General features: G+C 34.8%; 1 protein-coding gene across 1 annotated transcript in view; it reads right to left on the reverse strand.

Moving 5' to 3' along the window:
* LOC113235065 (nose resistant to fluoxetine protein 6-like) overlaps positions 1-20,924 on the reverse strand; it is a 53,137-nt gene that overhangs the window by 18,090 nt on the left and 14,123 nt on the right. The window contains exons 3-6 of the mRNA XM_026470621.1: positions 6,119-6,312; positions 5,175-5,439; positions 3,701-3,861; positions 278-446 (exon numbers count right to left, since the gene is read on the reverse strand). Of these exons, the coding sequence (XP_026326406.1) occupies positions 278-446; positions 3,701-3,861; positions 5,175-5,439; positions 6,119-6,312 (789 nt within the window). The remainder of the gene's footprint in view (positions 1-277; positions 447-3,700; positions 3,862-5,174; positions 5,440-6,118; positions 6,313-20,924) is intronic.

Here is a 20,924-nt window from a genome sequence, read left to right on the forward strand (position 1 = left end):
TGTAAAGGGCCCGAAACGTCGGTTTGTTTGAAAAAACAAATATACGCGATTTAAATCCGGAAAAATAGTTTCATTCCTATATTGGAATATATTTTCGTCAAATTTAAATGGGACTACTATTGAGGTGGGTACCTCAACAAAAAAAAGAATCATAAAAATCGGTTCACAAATGGCGGAGCTATCGCGTAACATACATAAAAAAATATATGGTCGAATTGAGAACCTCCTCCTTTTTCAAAGTCGGTTAAAAAAGGTAGTAACAATAAAAACTATTTACCATATCTTCAAATCCGAAGTAATTATGTATGAAGAGGAAACTCTTCCACATATTCTTCTCGCAAACTCTGCTGTGCTCCTCGACGACTAGATTCCACTGGGGTCCATTGTTGATATCGGGTAGGATATATGTGCAAAACAACATCAGGCTTAGGAATAGGGGGAATAACCTGAAAAGTAAAAGACACATTTTAAAGGCACAAAAGGGTAACCTATTATAGCTTGTAATCGTCACAATTTAATTTCTTATTTTATTTGTAAAATACTATAAAGTAAGACTATATTATTAAAATCATAAAATACAACTTTTGTTCCATCACTTTTTAATAAGTTTACCAAAAATAAACTTTTAAGATTTTGTTGTGCTATCTGACACTTTTTAGATCTGCATTTGGTAATAAGGTTCAAACGTGCAAGCATCCTCTGTATCTGTGGATCTACTCTCGTTCGACATTTCATCCAAAAGACAATGTCAAGTATGAAGCTTCATTCGCATCATGTGTCATATAGTTTGGTCGAGTAGGTATTACGAGACCGATTCCTGTAATGAATTCAATTCCTTTGCCGTATGTATTAACCGCTGATCTAAGCGGTCCGTTCGGACCTTCGTCGAGTAACGTACAACGTCAATTTCGCATTCATGTAGGACATAAAGTTTTTTCCAACTGGCTCAAGCCAATACCGCGTGTCAAGTGTGATGACTCCTTTATGAAAGAAGCTGCCCTCTATCATCATCATCTCACCTTTTTATCATCCTCTTTTCTGGTTCTTGGCCGCTTATTTTTTAAATTATTGAATCGTTCTCTAATTCTCTTTCCCTTCACTATTCTTACGTTTGTTCTAACCGTCTGTCGTTACTCCCATAAAATCACATTAATTTCCTTACTGTAGAACTTCAAGTCAGTTACTATTAAAATTATGCAGTTATATGGGCCTTTTTAGTTATGTAGTTTTTTATGGAGTGTTTTATAATAATTGTGCTTTTTTATATTATTTTATTATTTGTTACAGTCTTTTTTTTCCCTCTTTTATCGTTTCTTACAATAAATCTCGTAGACCGAAACTTCCGCATTCTCAATTCTTTAAGTCTATGCTACACTTCGTGCGAATGAGTGATAAAATATGTCAACACCTTATGTCAACGACATACAATTGTAAAGACCGTATGTCTTTTCTTTATTAACCTCTAGATTCAAAACAAAAACAATATGAGTTCTCTGAACGAGAAAAAAGTAAGATGTAATTCTTCTTCACAAAAAGCAAAAGAAGCAATTACAGTCATCGTTGATCAACCAACAAACAATGACGTTATAGATAATTTTCATAGAAGATGTGTTAGCAAAAGAAGATTTTCCAAAATGGAAGTCTCAGCTATGTTTTGGCCACAAACCAAATAAAGTGGTGGCAATCACTTGTGGAATTACCACCTATTTAATTCGCATTTGGTTCTGACAATGATGACAAAAATACAATATAATTGAGTAAGAACCGTGTAAAGTCTTTAGTTTAAAATATGAAAGACATAAACTGAAGGAACTTACACTGAAGATTTAAATCCAATCATTTTATAGAATAAAAAGAGAAACTAATGACTTGGCAGTATGGTCTCTGACCTTCGCCTGTTCCATACGAAGGAAAACAAAAAAAAAACAATAATTCGTCTCAGGGCAGTTCCAATTTTAAATCCATTCCAAGTAATTTCGGAAAAAAATTCAAGGAATAAAATAACTGCTTATCATCGTTCTAATGCGGTAACGTGATCTTAAACACACACTCAAAAAAAAAATTACCTTATACATTAAAAAATAATTATTATGATTGAGAGAAACAGCATTCAAGATAAAAGATAAGGCAAAGGCACGTGTTAATTGTTATCGATATTAGTGTTACTGATACTGATTAATCGATTAATTCATTAGACTATCAGAATTTTTATTGACATAGTAGGCAGTACTTTCCGTTAAAAGTCGAATGGAATTAGGGTTGAGAAATAGAATGTAATATATCGATCCTCGATACTAAAGGTCGCCTTACATTGCCGTTGCGTAGTAGTCTTGCGATGTATTAAAATGAGCAGTACGATATACTTTACCATCTACAAAATAGGGTTACATGTCTTTAAACAAAAAATGAAAAAGGAGATGCAGCAACCGGCGCCGAGCTGAGTAGCGAGCACTTTGCTAATTGCAATATGATATAGAACATATTACGTACCGAATAAAGTATTTAAATGCTGGTGAAATTACAGGCACATGAGACTTGTCAACTTGCGTTTCAGATTGACGGGCGCAGTGGCAGTGCCCCTCTGACAATTTTATTTTATTTTATATCGACTTATTGGAAGACAAACGGCTATGTTACGGAATAATGGAGAGCTAATCATAGATCCTCATCGATAGACACACATTGAGTAATGACATATTCGCAACACTTAGTAATTAGCTACTTTTTTTAGCGACTTAAAGTTCTGAGTGGCGCTGCATCTGTTGTTAGGCGAGTCGTTTGCTCCCAGGCGGACAACTCGTTCGTGACGTTACTTGGTATTTGTACTTTTTTGAAAGCAAAATAACAAAAGAATTAAAGATCGGGTTCTGGATTGAAATGTTGTATTTATATGACATATTCAGCTATACGTACTGTTATTTTTTTAAATGCTAAGAAGTTATAATGTTCAGTGTAATTTTTTAAAGTGTTTTAGGTGTATAATCGTCTATCTTTACTAATTTGATGCCAGCCAACACGGGGTTCTGCCAGTATGGTCTTTTGAAGTAGGTCATAAATATAAGGTCATAATCTTAGAATAATAACGCATAGAATGATAGTTTCATATCAAACGAACTGTCACAAGTGAGGCAAAAATCAAATTCATGTAGGCGTAAGCAACTTGTATTTACGCTCGTCGGCACGCACACAAATATACAACTAATGATGCCATTGAATAATATTTCCCTCAAAAGTGGGGAAATTGTATCTTGCTTAACTCATCGTTAAGTGCGTACAGATTTGCCCGACATTGTCGATCAGGTGCTTACAAATTTGCTCGGTTTTGTTGATCGTTACTGTCGATCGACAATGTCAAGTGACAAGAATTTTCAAAAATTTATTTTTGGTAATCCATATGGAAATGGCATTTATATCTGAATACACGACGACGGACACGACTTTTCAAATAAATGCAATATGGGAATCATTTTCGAGGTATTCGAGGTGCTCATTACGAATATGGCACTCATTTCTAAAACCAAGTGGCGGGCACGATTTTTCGAATAATGGCAAGTTGGGTATCGTTTTCAAGGTATTTGGGGTTGCTCATTACGAATATAGCACTTATTTCTAAATCCAAGATGGCGGACACGAGTTTTCAAATAAATGCAATATGGGTATTATTTTCGATGTATTTGGGGGTGTACCTAATGTAACTTACCTAAACCATCTGGCAATGAGTCTGCTCTTAATATCAATGGTTCCTTTCCTCTCCAACTCTTGGAGAAGATTGTAAGCGTTGAGGAATCCACTGAGGTACAGGAAACTGTCCGTGTACAATATAGCCGAACGTCCTATCACAGCCCAGGGCATTCCGAATGTCTGTAAAAAAAACACTTAAAAATAAATATAATACTTTTATGCATTATTTAGTGGTAAATCCAGTGATTATGTATGTGATTGCTCTGATTCTACGTCCATCAGTCTAGAGCACAGAAGCATTGCAATACTTCTTTGCAATGGAAATTTGTAGAATAATGGTGTCTAACATGACGTGCTACTATACTATAAACGTATACCTACACAAAGTCGAAAATAAATTACCTTATTCATCTTATACGAGGTTACAATCTGAGAATTAAAACCGTGAAGGGTTAAGTGTCCGTCTACCCTTAAAAACTTCCAGCATTTGACAAATAGAATTATAAGTTAAGGATACCCATTTTTAAAAAGTGTATGTCGAATAACGACCACGGAAATTTAATATTTAACCAACTTCAAAAAAGGTTTTTTGTATATCAATAACCGAGATGGAACTTACTTAATTTCTATTTACGGTGGGATTATTAGTTTATTTACTGTGTAAGTAATGGTAACAGTTATTTTAATCGATGATTCCGCTTAATTTTGTATTATAAACATAAAATTATATTTTTTTAAACAAAATATGCATAGTTTAAATGACTTATATGACCGAGACGACGACACGACGATACGACATTATTTTAATTAGATTAAGTGTTTAAGGGAATCCTCTAAAGAAAATATTTTTGTTAATATTAATAATAATATTAACCTCCTTTTTTTGAAGTCGGTAATAATACCGACTTCAAAAAAAGGAGGTTCTCAATTCGACTCTGTTTTTTTTAGATGCATGTTATGCGATAACTCTGGCATTTATGAACCGATTTGGATGGTTCTTTTTTAGTTGGAAAGAAGGTACCTCAGTAGTGGTCCTATATAATATTGAAGAAGATATTCCACCTCTAAGGGTGGCAAACTAGGGGATGGGGGCGCACTTTCCGGTAAACGATTTCATAAAACTTGGCAAATAGATGTAATTCCTCGAACTTTTGAAGTCGGTTTTTTTAGTTCTCTGTACTGAGGTATTTAGTCCCATATTTAGGTTGTTATTTTGTGAATATTTAATGACAGGTACTATTCCAAGTTTCATTTGCCATCTTCGATGTTAAGACTGTTTCCAAGTTTTTACTTTCACATTATAGCTAACTAAATAAATAATATATTTAATAAAGTATACGTTAACCATAGTCCGTTTGTGCATCATGCTTGTACATAGCTCTGACAGCTACAAGAAAAAATCTTAGGTTACCTACTACACGTGTAGCAATTCGAGAATCTAAAGAAATTACAAAAGCTAGTATTGCATTTAGTAGAAATGTGAGACCACTTACCGCAGAGTAAGTCATTTTATTTACGTAAGGATTGTGAGCCATTGCCATTGACTTGTGTGCTAGCAAGAGTGCGAAAGCATTCATTCCTCTAAATGCATCAACTCCTTTCACCCTGCTTGGTTCGTCCGACACGTCCAATATCTTTCTAAAGTTTCGTTTGAGGGAAAACGCATTAAGTATCTTTTCGAAGTTAGAAGCACCTTCCTTCCCGTCATCCATTATTGTGCCCAGGCTAAGTAGGAGAATTATGGACAGGAAAAATGTTCTGAAAAGATAAGTTTCACTATACTTTACAAAATAATAAACCTTGAACCGCGTAAATAAAATTCATCAGTTTCTTTATACTTTTGACCGAGAACGAGCTTTTTACCAACGTTTTCAAGCGATTCTCGTTGACTTACTGCCTTGCAGAGGTCGCAGGTTCGATAACCGGGCCAGGAGAAATATTTGTATGGCCTACATTTATTTCTCTTGAGTTTAGGATAAATCTTGAGGCGTTATGTTTCTACAATTAAATTATGGATTTATTATTGATTTCGACATTAATTTTCGTGTTGTTGGTAGAAGATTTCGCATACATACCTTCTCATGTTAATTTAGTAGAAAATGGTTTAAAAAATGGTTTCTTTAGGCGCTCTTTGACTTTCTATAATAAAATTTGAAATCGTATTTTTGGGTTTATTCTTATATAGTTTTAAGGGGAAAGTAAGATTTTTTTATTTTATTTGCGTATAACAGCGTACTGTAATGTTCGGGATGTAATTTTATTATTTAATTGGAACCGTACTTGCTTGTAAAATTTTTGTTTGTTTGTCGAACTCCAGATCTAATTGTTCTAACCGATGTCTTAACACTGTTTGTTTTCCTTCAATTGAACAATATATATAGACATTTACTATATTTAGACGCATAAGAGTTATGATAATGCAACCTGTAATACTTACATAGATAGTGTTTTCCCAAAAGAATAAGGCCGTTTTAAATCCTTCACGGAACACATAGTATTGTGGACTTTAACTGAGATACCCAAGCCGGACAGACGCTGGGACATCTCTTCTTCAAGGTCAAAGCTGCTGCAGGAGCTTGGTATGCAAATGCCCCATAGGATGCTGGAGTAGCGTGGAACGCGGTGACCCATCTGGAAAGTAAATGCTTAGTAGACATATTTTAGTAAGTACATCTGCGACTTGACAGATAATTACACCCTGGACTCTAACGTTATATACTGGGCGTTCCTCGGCTGTGGGGCACCGAGGAAAAATACTTTAAATGTTGTAGATAGAGTATTTTGCTTCATGGACACATTATTTTGATTTTAAAAGTAAGTATACTGTATTCAAAGACTTTTAAGCAAACTTATAAAATCTAAAGACAAGGTAGCCCAAGCTTTTGAATCGTTCTTTTCGGATCATTAAATTCCTCCCCTGCTCTTGCTATTGATCTCCTAAAGGAAAATGTTAACGCTTGTGGCAGTTTATTTAATTTCCGTCGTGTTAATCCACAAGACATTATAAAAGCTTTTAAATCAATTCATTTAAAAAAAACTGAAGATCTCTGGGGTATATCAACTAAAGTTATAGACTCAGTTATTGATCTAATTTCCCCACATTTAGCTGTAGCTTTCAATAGGTACGTTGACGAAGGTGTTTTTCCCGATTTAATGAAATACAGCAAGGTTATTCCCTTATTCAAAAGCGGTAGGAAACTTGATCCTAGCAACTATAGGCCCATTTCAATTTTACCAGCTTTAAGTAAAATATTCGAAAAGGTTATGGTGACTCAATTACTGTTCTATTTCGGTAGGAATCATATTTTTCATAGTGAACAATACGGGTTTACTAGTGGTAGATCGACTAGCGAGGCGGTAGCGTTACTAAAACATATCTTTGATGCTTGGGAAAGGTCCCAGAACGCTATTGGTGTTTTCTGTGACCTCTCACAGGCATTTGATTGCGTTGATCATATTACTCTTATTAGGAAGCTGGAACATTAGGGTGTAAATGGCAAGGCGTCGAAACTTGTCTCGTCATATCTCAATGGTAGAATTCAAAAAATAGACATAAATGGAGTGACTTCTTTGGGTTCTCCGGTAAAAATGGGTGTTCCGCAGGGCTCAATACTTGGACCTTTCTTATTTCTAATTTATATTAAGGTCTGCGATTCTTTGTTAAGGACCATTGCTAAATAGTATTGTTTGCTGATGACACATCCTTGATTTTTAAAACAGACAGACATGACATTAACTATGACCATATTAATGATACCCTATCTAAGGTAGTTTATTGGTTTAATGCTAACAATTTATTGCTTAATGCCAAGAAGACAAAATGTGTTAAATTTGAATTACCTAACGTAAAATCGACTAATCCAAGCATAGAATTAAACGGAGAAAAATTAGACCTTGTTAATAAAGCAGTCTTTTTGACAGTGACCTTAGATAGTAAACTTCAATGGTTTCCACGTATATCTTCCCTGGCCAGCAGATTAAGCTCCGCTACATACGCAGTCCGCAGAATACGTGAGCTTACCGATGTTAGTACTGCTAGACTAGTTTACTTTAGTTACTTCCATAGTATAATGTCCTACGGGATTCTCATGTGGGGTAAAGCGGTAGATATTCAAACCATATTTGTATTGCAAAAACGAGCGATTCGTTCTGTGTACCGTCCAGGCTCTCGGGTTTCTCTCAGAGAAAAGTTTAAGGAGACTGGTATCATGACTGTGGCATCACAGAACATTTACTCAAATATTTTATATGCCCGTAAAAATATACATAATTTCAATAAGAAAAAAAAATCTTAATATTAACCTTAGAGCTAAGTCCAAACTTGGTACCACGATTTCGTTTAACCAAGGTAAACAACTCTTTTATACAGTTTTATACGTTTTTACAATAAGATTCCGGATTCATCATTTCCTAAGTTTAAAAACTACATTAAAAATATTTTGATCGAAAAATCATATTACAAAATTTAAGACTACGTGTTAGATAAAGATGTATGGAAAGACGACACGGCTCCAGAATCCACACAAATCTGATTCAAAGTGTATTCCATAGCATTTAAGTTTATTTGAAAAGAGCAATCCCTAGAGTTTCTTGCTCGTTCTTCTCGAAAGGTCAGCGTAGTGAACGAGAAATAGCTTAAATGTGACGTTTTCAAGTGTAAATTTATTTTACCTATGGAATAAATAATCTTTGACTTTGACTTTGACTTTAAAATATTGCTTGTCTCATCTGGGAATAGAACCGACCAAACGTGAAAAAAAACGCTCTGTATTGTTATATTGCCGATCGAAAGGGTCCATTACAACGATGGAAAGGTTAATGATAAAAGAGGATATTTTTTTTCACTTGAATGAAAGTGTACTTACTTTGAAAGATACTATATTTTATTAATTACATAATTAGTGAATTTGTTTAATTTTTTTTTAATATAATGTGAAGTGACGGGACGAGCAAGACAAGTGCCTGGTGTGCTAATCTTCTACCTTTCAGCACATGCGCGATGCCATGCAGCGATACAATCGCAATGCAAATACGATGCGCGTTTTTAATTATTCAAGTGTAAGTAAAAATGGAAGTAAATTAATTAGCTGCTCCGCGAACCCATTGAAGGTTAAATCGTGCAAAATAGCTGCGCTTGGGATGAATATTTTTAGTAGCATGCTGTTAGTAGCAAATTAATTTACTAGCATTTTTATTAACATGGACTTCCGCAAAGTATAGCCAGAATCTATCGATTCAATTGTATGCACGCAAATGCATCGATGCAATTGCTTTTAAATCGCTAGTGTCACAAACGCGCATTTGTATCGCTGCAAAAACTCGCCGTGTGTAATCGTTCTTGGACCTGTGCCATGCAACTGGCAAGTCTGTTTGGTACTTACACGCAGGACTATTAATGAAGTCACATTAAAATTATTTACTTAATATTAGTTACTCGTCGAAGGGTCCAAGGTTTCCTGTTGCGAAACAAGTTGTGATTCAAAATCAGCTCGTCACGCTGGGTACTAAATACGCAGACAATGTTGTATAGCGGTGTACTCTTGGAATATTAACTAAAAACCTTGAATACTATTCGTGATATAGATGAAACGGTATTGATGTGATTTATTGTTTTTGTTTGTCACTGACCATAAAAAAAGGGCACGTTCCTAAATTGACTGTTTTCATATAATTTATATTATTTACTATCCTGATTAGGGTTTCCAGTTTCGCTGCATTTCCGGGTCCCGAAAAAAAAAAATGCGCGTCTGGTGCTGAGTGACAGCGAAACCGACATGTCTGCAAGTAACAGTAGCAGTGCTTTAAATCATAAAAATTTGAGAGGCACTATCATTGTTCCTAGCACCTGGAGACATAAGTTGACAAAGCCTGGTGTACCTGTAATTCCACCAGCATTCTTACCCTTCAAAACCGGAACGCAGTAATGCTCACATTATCGCTTAGCGGCAGAAATAGATATAGAAAGAGGTAAAGTGGCAGTACTTTCCTGGACGAACTCTTTTTACAAGGAGCTCTACTGGTACTATATTTATGTATATGCTTATAGGCTAGGCATTTAGACATTCAAAACATGATATTTTAATCAAGTTCTTTACCAACTCAAATTATGAAATCTAAAATTATTCATTAACGTTTTGTTCATTCTCATATATAGTGAGTACTTAACATAATCTCAGTACAGAGTACTAAAAAATCGACCTCAAAAGTACGTGGAATTACGTCTATTTGCCAAGTTTTATTGAAATCGGTTACCGGAAAGTGCGCAAACCCGGATTCATCCCCTAGTTCGCCACTATACGGAACTTGACACAAGAGGTAACAAAAATCGGTTCACACTACTCAAAGTATATTGAGAGAGAAAAACGCCTTGAATTGGAGAATAGCAAAATCAATCATTAAAATGATTGCTCCTTATAATAAAATTTAGGCGCTATTTACAAAAATGAATCTTCATGCGTGAACAGCCACCCATAGAGGTGGATGATTTTCTTCAAAATTAAATGGGACCACTATGGAGGTACCCTCTTTCCAAAAAAAGAATCATGAAAATCGGTTCACAAATCAGTTATCGCGTAACATACATACAAAAAAAAAACATACAGTCGAATTGAGAACCTCCTCCTTTTTTTGAAGTCGGTTAAAAAGGCGATGTAGTTTCAGATATGCTAAGATATTCAGATACGATAAGAAGTAGATTTTTGATGTTTAATTTAGTAAAATAGGTTCCCAATCTTTTTGGTTCACCGCCCAATTAGGCAAGATAAAAAATGCCGCCCATCTCCACAATAAACAATTGAAAACACGTATTTTTTATATTAACTTAACATGAAAAATCACAAGGAAAATGAATTATTACTACACATATTTGTAGTATAGTTCATATAGATTATTCAGGTTTTTTGTTTTTAAACGCGGTAGCACCCTCTGGACAGCATCAACGCCCCCCAATTGCTTCTGAGGCCCCTACCGCCGCCTAGGGTTCTTCAGCGCCCACTGGGGTAGGGACCACTTTGAGAAACTATGATTTAGGGTCGTATTCCAGAACTCTACTCAATACTCAAGTCAGGACTTGAGTATTGCAGTGAGCACTGAAAATCATACTCAAGTACTTGCCATTAGGGTCGTATTCCAGTGCTTGAAATCATACTCAAGTCTGCTCAAATCCTGACTTGAGCATTGAGTAGAGTTCTGGAATACGACCCTCATTAACTTAAGCGACGAAAACGTCTCGACTCTTGAAAATGCCAATAATTGTAGACATGCGAAATTTTCGAGACTGCTGTACCCGGCATGAAGGCCTTAAACCTGCTTGATGATTATATTATTTTAGTGCCTAGTTTCATTTCAATTAAGTTTCATAACTTGAATCATTCAATAATGATGTTTGAAAGTGTGACATTAAATAGCGCATGAAGTCTATTTTAGCAGATGTGATAGTCGTAACTCAAATTGGGTCAGAGTAGCCTGATATCTGCCGTTTCATCGGTGGCTATACCGTCGCCGGAAAGGCAAAGGGATAAAGCCTGGCAGGGGTTTTGCTACAAAAAAAATCACATCACCAAAATTTTCCCGAATCTAATTTTGTTTTGCTTATTTGTTTGTTATCATGAGAATGATAGCTGAAGTATTGTCATATCCCATATCTTTTTAATATTTCGTATAAAATATGTATCTGACTTGACACTTCCGTAATTTTACTTTTATAAGGTCACGGAAAAATTTCGTGGCGTTTTTACCAATAGTTGACTTTAGAATCGTTTAACTTTATTAACACTGATCCTATCAAGCTATATTATACAGCGTTTAAAAAGTCAGTATCCGTATATTATTACAAGTAAATAATACTGACATTTATCAATTCAGCGCAAAGGTAATAGCGTTTTAAAAATGAGCTAATATTCTATTGACTTACAAATAAATAGACAACGGTCTAATACAAAAACCACGAAAAAAATGTCCCAAGTCAACCTATTTAAACGTAGTGACATGTAAAGGAATATGAAAAAGCTAAAACGTTGAATTTAAATTGTAATGTCATTGCAGTACTGTCTAATTTGGCTTGCTTCGCTGTCAGTCGAACAAACGAAGACTAAAGCGTGAATGACGCTCTGTATACGATTTTAACGCCCTATAAGTTCGGACACTTTTTAGCGCGGACCCGACGTCCATATAATTGTAAGTCAATGTAATATTCAGAAAAAATCGCAATGCTTCACAGACTTGTCAAAAAAGTTGTGGTGTTTATGGTGAAGATGCTTTATCAAAATCAGTAGCTCGCAAATGGTTTGCTCGTTTTCGTTCTGCACATTTCAGTGCTAAAGAAGCGCCGTGCTCTTGTTAACCAATTATTGAAAAAGTCGATGAAATCCCTCAAACAATTCAAGAAGACCGGCACATTTCATTATGACATCGCTGCAGAACTAAACATTAACCAAAAAAGAATTTCACGACATTTGCATAAAGCTGGATACCAAAAAGAAGCTCGTTATTTTGGTACCTCATGAATTATTAGTGAAAATTTTGTGGACTTAATTAACATCTGCGAATCGCTGGTGAAACGAACGAAAATGAGCCATTTTTGAAGAGATTGATAACGGGCAACAAAAAGTGGGTGACACATGACAATAATGTGCAAAAAAAATCTTCTTGAACCTGGAATAAGCTGCACAAACGGTGACAAAACCCGGATTGACGCCATGCAAGGTAATGGTTTGTGTTTGGTGGCACTGAAAGGGAATCGTGCATTATGAGCTTCTCCAACCTGGTCAGACCATTGCTTCCACTCTTTACAGTCAATAACTGATACGATTAAAGTGCGCAATTGAAGTAAAGCGGCTAGAGTTGACCAACAGGAAAGGTGTTATTTTCCATCAAGACAATGCCAGACCACACACATCTTTAATAATTTGGCAAAAATTGACAGAGCTTGGCTGGGAAGTTTTGATGTATCCATCATACAGGTCGGCCCTTGCCCCGTCCCACTACCATTTGTTTCGATCTGTACAGAACTCTCTAAATATTCAGAATAAATTAAGTAGCATTACGAAGCGACATTACTATTATCTTACACGGTAAAACTCCTTAAATTTAGATTTTAAAAAAATGAGTGGCAATCGAGAAAACCTAACAACAAATAAAATATTTTTTCTACTCCTGCTCTTTAGGTTCTGAATCAAAATTCTATTGGCTATGGTACTCGCCACTGAGCTTAAAATTTTCATTAAAGTGCTGACATAGAACTATAATGAGTATAATAATACTGGACACAAAACTACAATGAGTTTCAAAAAAGAACGTCGTATTTTTCCTAATTAAAATATCAATTATGACGCTACTCAAACGGTACACTACCTCCTGATTCAACCGGGCCGTAAATTAATCTTTATTTTAAAAAATATTGGTTAAAATCTATCCGCATAGATTTTAACCAATATTATATTATAGTACCGCTACTTGACCACTTATATTCTATCTCTTTGGTTTTTTGTATTATTATAGCGTTTGTTTGGCTTTCATCTAAATATATGAAGAGAATATATCTAAATATATTTTATTATCTTATTTATTATAATTTATTGTTGTTGTAGGTTAAGATATCGAGAATGATAAGAGAATCTGTGTAACAAAACGCTAGCGCGTTCTATTTTGATTGCCTCGCCATCTATTGGTATAAAATAGTACTATTTACGTTTAGTGTACTGTATGTGTTTACAAATTGTAAGTCAATGGTTTACGACGATATTTCAATTCAATAAATAATTTAATTATGGGACAAACAATATACAAAGAAATAAAATACAACAAACTGTCTAGGTGTGTGACAATTGGCCTATGCAATTTCTTTATCTATGAAATAGAAATAACCACAGACCAGTTAGTTTTTATTTGTTTCTTTGTAGTCCACCAAGCAAACCTAACGCGAGCTACTCAAATTAAATTATTTAATATCGTATTAGTTATAATTATTAATACAAAGATCGAACACTCAGAAAAAATTCGTTCGATCCGGTCGGATTCGAACCGACGTGTTCCTGCATACCGTGTCAGACGCTATACCAGCTAAGCCACGGAACGAACAAACGGACCTAACGAATTCTTCCATGTGCTTGCGTCGTGTCTTTGTATTTGGTTTTTCAACGACTTTTTAGTCGTATTAGTTTTTTATTTCTCTTTGCTGATATCAAACAATATGTTTTAAGGTTTTCGCGATTGTTACACATAGGAAATGAAACTATTTTCCGGATTTAAATCGTGTATATTGGTTTGTTTGAAAACAAATTTACTAGATTTAAATCCGATAAAATAGTTTCATTTCCTATAATATCTTTAAAGGTTTTGAGTCTTAAAATACACAAGAGAATACTGTTTTTTTTTAATAAAAAATAAGTGCGCATTTGACCTCCATCTCACCTGATGGAAATCGACGATGAGACCGAGGATGTAGCATGCACACCTAAATAATGCCTATTCACTTTCGCCTTAAAAAGGTCCAGGTTTCGTGCGAATCCGGGGAATATCCACAACATAGGGGTGGAACCCCTGCCCACGTCTGGTCTCCCGACGGTGGAAAGGGAAGGCGGAATAAAATTATGCAATTCCATCGCACACTCTCCGTGATATATCCTGTAGAATACCGATATACTGGCAACTGTTATTCTTACGACATCAATTGAACATAGTTGCCCGCTACGTATTCCATTCCTTTACCTTGCGCATCATTGACTTACAATTATATGGACGTCGGGTCCGCGCTAAAAAGTGTCCGAACTTATAGGGCGTTAAAATCGTATACAGAGCGTCATTCACGCTTTAGTCTTCGTTTGTTCGACTGACAGCGAAGCTAGCAAAATTAGACAGTACTGCGATGACATTACAATTTGAATTGAATTCAAATTTCAAAATTCAAAAAAAAAAAAACGTTTTAGCTTTTTCATATTCCTTGACATGTCACTACGTTTAAATAGGTTGACTTGGGACCTTTTTTTCGTGGTTTTTGTATTAGAGCCGTCGTCCATTTATTTGTAAGTCAATGTTGCGCATCAAGAAGGATGAAGCAAAGCACTTTTTGCGAATAGATGATAAGTTAAGTAACTTTATTGTTTGTGTAAAGTGGTTTGAGTTTCTACGACTTAGTCGATATCTTTTTTATGCTTATATAGGTTTTTTATAGACTTAAAAAATTTCACATGTACACAATTGTGATAAAAACACTTTTGACGTATGATGACATGTGGCTTTATTATATCAAGGGTATGAAAGATGAGGTGTTCCAAACATTGTAGTAGGCCGAAGAAGGAACTTTGAATCTTGTATATAGGCACTAAATGTCTGTTATGTGTACGAACTAAAACCTCGGAATATATTCTGATTCATATTTTTATGAAAAAGTAAACCTGTGCTATTTTTTATATTTATTTTTATTTATGAGTTTTCCACAAAACGGCATTACATTCGAATTTAGATATTAATGCTGGCCGTTTAAATAATTTTTTAAGAAAAAATGTCTTTTAATAAAAGTATATATTTTTTATACCGCTTTACATTGTTTTTAACAGATGTGATAATTATCATTGATAAAATATAGGTACCTTGATAATATTCTTCACATTTATAAAATTAATTGGAGAACATAATGTTACCGATAGCAATGACGCACGACGTACGAGACGTACCTGTATCCAAACGTAACAAATGTCAATTTCAAAAAGTCATAAACTAAAGCTTTTCCCAAAGATTTTTTTACATGTTAATTTAGTTTTCTCACTGTTTGTCATTTAAAAAAATATAAAGAGACAAAAGTATGGATCAGAACGGATTATCAGATAATTACCATGATAATCATAATTATGTGATATCTTGATCATTTGGAACCCAGGGTTTTAAAACAACATTGTAAAAGTTACTATTCAAGTGGTAACCATAAATAATGGTCATAAAAAACTAAATGTTATATTATAATTTATAATAATTGTTTTTTTAGGATTTATGAGACGCATTGGATTAGCGTGTTTAGAATTATAAGCACATGCAAAAATGTACTCATGTCTTGAATATTTTTCTAGTTCCGTTTGTTAAGTTGAGATTGTGTTCTACGATATAATAATTAGTATAAAAAAGTATAATGGAAAATATCATTTACTTGCTATGGGTCCTTATGGACTTGAATATCTTAGTCTTCCTATTCGAAATGAAACTTATCTTCCATATTTATGACTGATTACTATTATGGATAGCTCCATTGACTTACAATAATATGGACGTTGGGTCCGCGCTAAAAAGTGTCCGAACTTATAGGGCGTTAAAATCGTATACAGAGCGTCATTCACGCTTTAGTCTTCGTTTGTTCGACTGACAGCGAAGCAAGTAAAATTAGACAATACTGCGATGACATTACAATTTAAATTCAACGTTTTAGCTTTATCATATTCCTTTACATGTCACTACGTTTAAATAGGTTGACTTGGGACATTTTTATCGTAGTTTTTGTATTAGACCCGTCGTCCATTAATTTGTAAGTCAATCGATAACTCATTTAAGATTAAAAAATATGTGTCAAAAATGGTTGGAAATGTGACTATATGATAGCCAGAGATCCGTTAAGTACGATGAGAATCTAACAAGGGACAACACTCAGGGTCGTATTCCAGAACTCTACTCAATGCTCAGGTCAGGATTTCAGCAGACTTGAATATGATTTCAAGCACTGGAAATGCGACTTTAATGGCAAGGACTTGAGTATGATTTTCAATGCTCACTGCAATACTCAAGTCAGGATTTGAGCAGACTTGAGTATGATTTTAAGCACTGGAAATACGACCCTAATGGCAAGGACTTGAGAATGATTTCTAGTGCATTGAATCATACTCAAGGCCTGACTTGAGCATTGAGTAGAGTTCTAGAATACGACCCTAAGACACAGATTTTTTTTTCTTAATGAATGGTTTGTGAGACTACTTAGTCTCAATTCTGCCAGTGTCCGTTTTCTAGTTTCATAAACGTTATGGAGGGGGTGTTAGAATTTTGTTCGGTGACTCAAAGGGAGAATCGAAGAGATTTTTGTACAAATTGAATTATAGAACAAAAGAGACGGCACCAAATTAGACAACACAAGTCGTTAGAAACATGTATGTATAAGATTTGGAAATACAGGTTTGCAATGTATAGAAATTTTAAAACATAATGTCAATTTAGCATAAGCTTATTTCTTAAATTTTTTTAGAAGTATTGTCATATTGCTCTATGTACTTGTCATATCAATTAAACATACTATTATCAGTATTGTAATGTCATTAGATTCCATAGTATATAAAATTTCAATTCAAGTCGAAGTAAAACCTATGATTTTATTTCTGAGGTCCCTACACATGATGTTGTGGCGACCGGCGTTTTTGGTCACTTTTTGATATAAGATATTTAAACTTTAAACAATATTCAGTTTTGTTTTTTAGTTGGTATGTCGTTGGTTCTTGCGAAATATTTTATGTGGAGCTAAATAATTCTTTAATTTATGCCATCTGTTCCCATAAGTAAATTATTTTTATTTATTTCATATTTAAGGTTGTCCGCGCAAAAGTGGTGTAACACATTAATAATAATTTTCTACTATATTTTTTTAAGTGATTTTTATATATGAACTGTTTTCATGTATAAAAAATGTATAATTAAATATTAATGTAATATTGCAGAAAAAACAAATACATGTAGGTTACACCACTTCTGAGCTGATAGCCTCATTTATAAATTAAGTCTACTGCTGGATGTGGGACTCTCCGAAATTGCGCCATTTTGTCCAGTCCTCAGCTTCTAATAATAGTAAATAAATAATAATAACTATTTAATAATTATTTATACGTTAAAACAGTTCGTAATTTAATGGTGCACTCGTTTATGATTGTGCAGAGGCATCCGAATCATATTAACTTAATGTTTAAATTACTGTTTAAACCACGTGTTTATTGAATTTTATTAACAGTTCGTGTTAAACCATTATAAGGTAACACCTTGTTATAATAATACATTGAATGTCATTGAATTTACTATGAACGTACCTAAAACCTTGGTCGAGTATTTCCAATAAAGGGAATTTGTAAATAATTACAACGTTTTCATAAAAAAACCGACCTCAAAAGTTAGCTTATCTTTTTTTTATTGGAATTACACCTGTTTGCCAAGTTTTATTGGGATCGGTTAGCGGATTCATCCCCTAGTGTCTTAGGCTCAACTCACACCGGCGGCGGCGCAGAATCGAAGCGTCGCGACGCCTAATGTTTTTCGTCTATAGCATATTCATCTCTATTTTCCCATTATTAAGGTCCAATTTGTGTTATGCAAATATGAAGCTACACTAAAGCGAGTGTCGACGCGCGTTGCCAGGCGTTGTAGTTGAAAAACAGGACGCGACGCGATGTTTCGACTCTGCGCCAGTGTGAGTTGAGCGTTTGAAATGGGATTAAAAATGAGGTACTACACTCTTTCCAACAAAAAAAAACAAGGATCATCAAAATCGGTTTACAAATGCTGAAGTAATCGCATAACATACACAGACAAAATACAGTCGAATTGAGAACCTCCTTTTTATAAGTCGGTGAAAAAATGTAGAATATTTTACCCTGAAGGCAAAAGCTTTAATTCGGATTTAAATTGAACTATTTGGTATAACGATAGTAAGTTTAAGGTGCGCATGATGTTGGCTGTACCACTTTTTGGATTCCCAAGAAAAAACACGTCGATTTCTCATATTTTTTTAGTCGCACTGTTGTTAGGGCGACATCTTGACAGCTCATGTCAAGTTCACAGATTTTTGCGATTGTTACATGTCGGAAATAAAACTATGTTTTCGGATCTAATTCGCGTATTTGTTTTTTCAAACAAACCAACGTTTCGTCAGCAGAGGCCCGAAAAGTTTGTTTTGTTCAAAAAGCAAATATACGTGATTTAAATGCGAAAAAATAGTTTCAAAAAACTTTCACGAGCTTTAATTGAAGGCTTTCAGTTAAATATATTTTTTAACATATTGCTTTTTTATCAAGATAAATTCTTAATGGGGGCTGATGGCTGATGGAGTAACGCGACAACCGAAGGCTGGCCAAGAAGCGGTTACAGAAATACAAGATATTCTGATGCGGGATGAGTAGACGACATTATGACATGGGTGAGATTAATACAGGATCTTGGTTGATGGCATAAATAAAACGAGATCTACACACAGCAATGTGTCAACTCGAGCTATGGATGGTGATGATAATAATTTAAGGTAATAATTTCTCTCTCTCTTTCACACACTCAACCTCTGCGGCCCGTCAGATACATCATAGAATATAAATCCCATAAATATTATTACTTGAATTAATGTTTCCATACTTTTGGAACTAGGTATAATAAAGAATCTCGAACGGTTCAAGGAAAGAGATAATTGATAATATTTGTTTGAACTTCGAGGATCGTGTTATTGATGACCATGAAATAAAATTCAGGAATAGCTGCTGGAAATGCTATTTTAAGGCTTGAACAGTCGCGGATGACTTTGACGATTTGCCCTCTAAGCAGTAGTAACAATTTCATACGCCATCTATCGACCACTCGCTTGTACTTACATAAAGTCAAATAAAGATAAGTTGTAAATTAGAATACAGAAGAGTCATAAGTGGTTTTTTGCAATCTATACCTACGTTGTTGTTCCCTCATAGACATTCGAGAATAAAACATCGTAAAAATAAACATTACATAACATTTTAGGGTCAAAATCGTATTAGCATAAATAGTGAAAGTATTAGGTAAATCGTGCAATGATTCGATCGTTAGTTGATAGGATCAATTAACAACTAATTCTATTATTTTCAACTATAAAAGAGAAGTAGAAAAGAGTAGTAAAGTTAAAACCAATACTTTTATTCGCTATATTTTAAATGCATTTAACAAACTTCAGGATTTACTAATTAATTATGCGTCATTGAAAACATCACTTTTATGTATTATTTATTCAATTTGTTTTATACAATACGTAAATAAACTCTTAGATTAATACTAAAAAAAAGTGATTACGATCAATACGACTAATTTGTTTTTAACTGTTGGAAATTCCAACAATAAGAAGTACACAGTACAGTATAACGATACGTACTTTGCGCGAGGTTAAATAACTATATATTAAAATAGGTACATTATTAACTAAATTGTTAACATTAAAAAGCGTCAAAATCTAAATAGCGAGAACAAGTAGTTTAATTGAAGTTGGAGTACTATTTTCTGGTTGAAGCATGGGTTCGTCGTCACGAGAGCAAATATTTGCGATATTTTCTGGATCAGTGGTGGTTTTATTTCCTTTGTTTTCTATTTTCTTTAAAACAAAACTGCTGCAAGCCGCGGTGGGTATAGCAATGCAATGCAGTATAGTTTCATTTCTACCAAATAAAGCGGGTATGTTTTTGTGTCCCGCGGTGCAGCGCGGCGCAGCCTGACGTCACCAACTTGTGCCACCACGGGCACTACAAAGTGTGACTAGGCTTCTCAACAATAAGGTATATTTCTTTGAAAGGCGTATATTGGCTGAGCGACATCGGACTGCTTAGGGTGAACTTTGGAAATAGCAATACAACACAGATCTTCAAATGTGTTAAATAAAGTGAATATTTCTTCTCACGGGAATATGCTGTGTGTGTGGTTGTGTTTAGCGATTTGTAGATTTTACAGTGTAGTTTACCGGTAGTACCAATTAAGGAAATGAACTTTTCTAAAATGGTTTTGGCCTAGGTATTCTATTGGTCCTGGGTTTGATTTCCGGTAGAACCAGCTTCGGAAATGAAATTTTCTAAAATGGTTTTGGCCTAGGTGTTCTGAGTAGTGCCTCGAAGTGTATTCCGTAACTCTTGGTCTCGGGTTCAATTCCCGGTAGAACCAATTTGGGAAATGAACATTTTTGAAATGGTTTTGGCCTAGGTATTCTGGGTAGTGGCGCGGAATGTATTCCGTAACACTTGGTCCCGGGTTCGATCCCGGTAGAACCAATTTGGGAAATGAACTTTTTTAAAATGGTTTTGGCCTAGGTGTTCTGGGTAGTGCCGCGGAGTGTATGCCGTAACTCTTGGTCCCGCGTTCATTTCTTGGTAGAATCAATTTGGGAAATGTACTTTGTCTGTTCTGTTGCTCACCACCTGGTCTCAAACTAGGGAACTCCTTGTGCTCCTTATGAGTGCCAGAGAAACTGAATCCAAGCATAGGTATTACCAGAAATCCAGACCAGACCT

Source organism: Hyposmocoma kahamanoa, unplaced genomic scaffold (genome assembly GCF_003589595.1).
Source record: "Hyposmocoma kahamanoa isolate Upper Pololo Valley unplaced genomic scaffold, ASM358959v1 87, whole genome shotgun sequence".
NCBI classification, from domain to species: Eukaryota; Metazoa; Arthropoda; class Insecta; order Lepidoptera; family Cosmopterigidae; genus Hyposmocoma; species Hyposmocoma kahamanoa.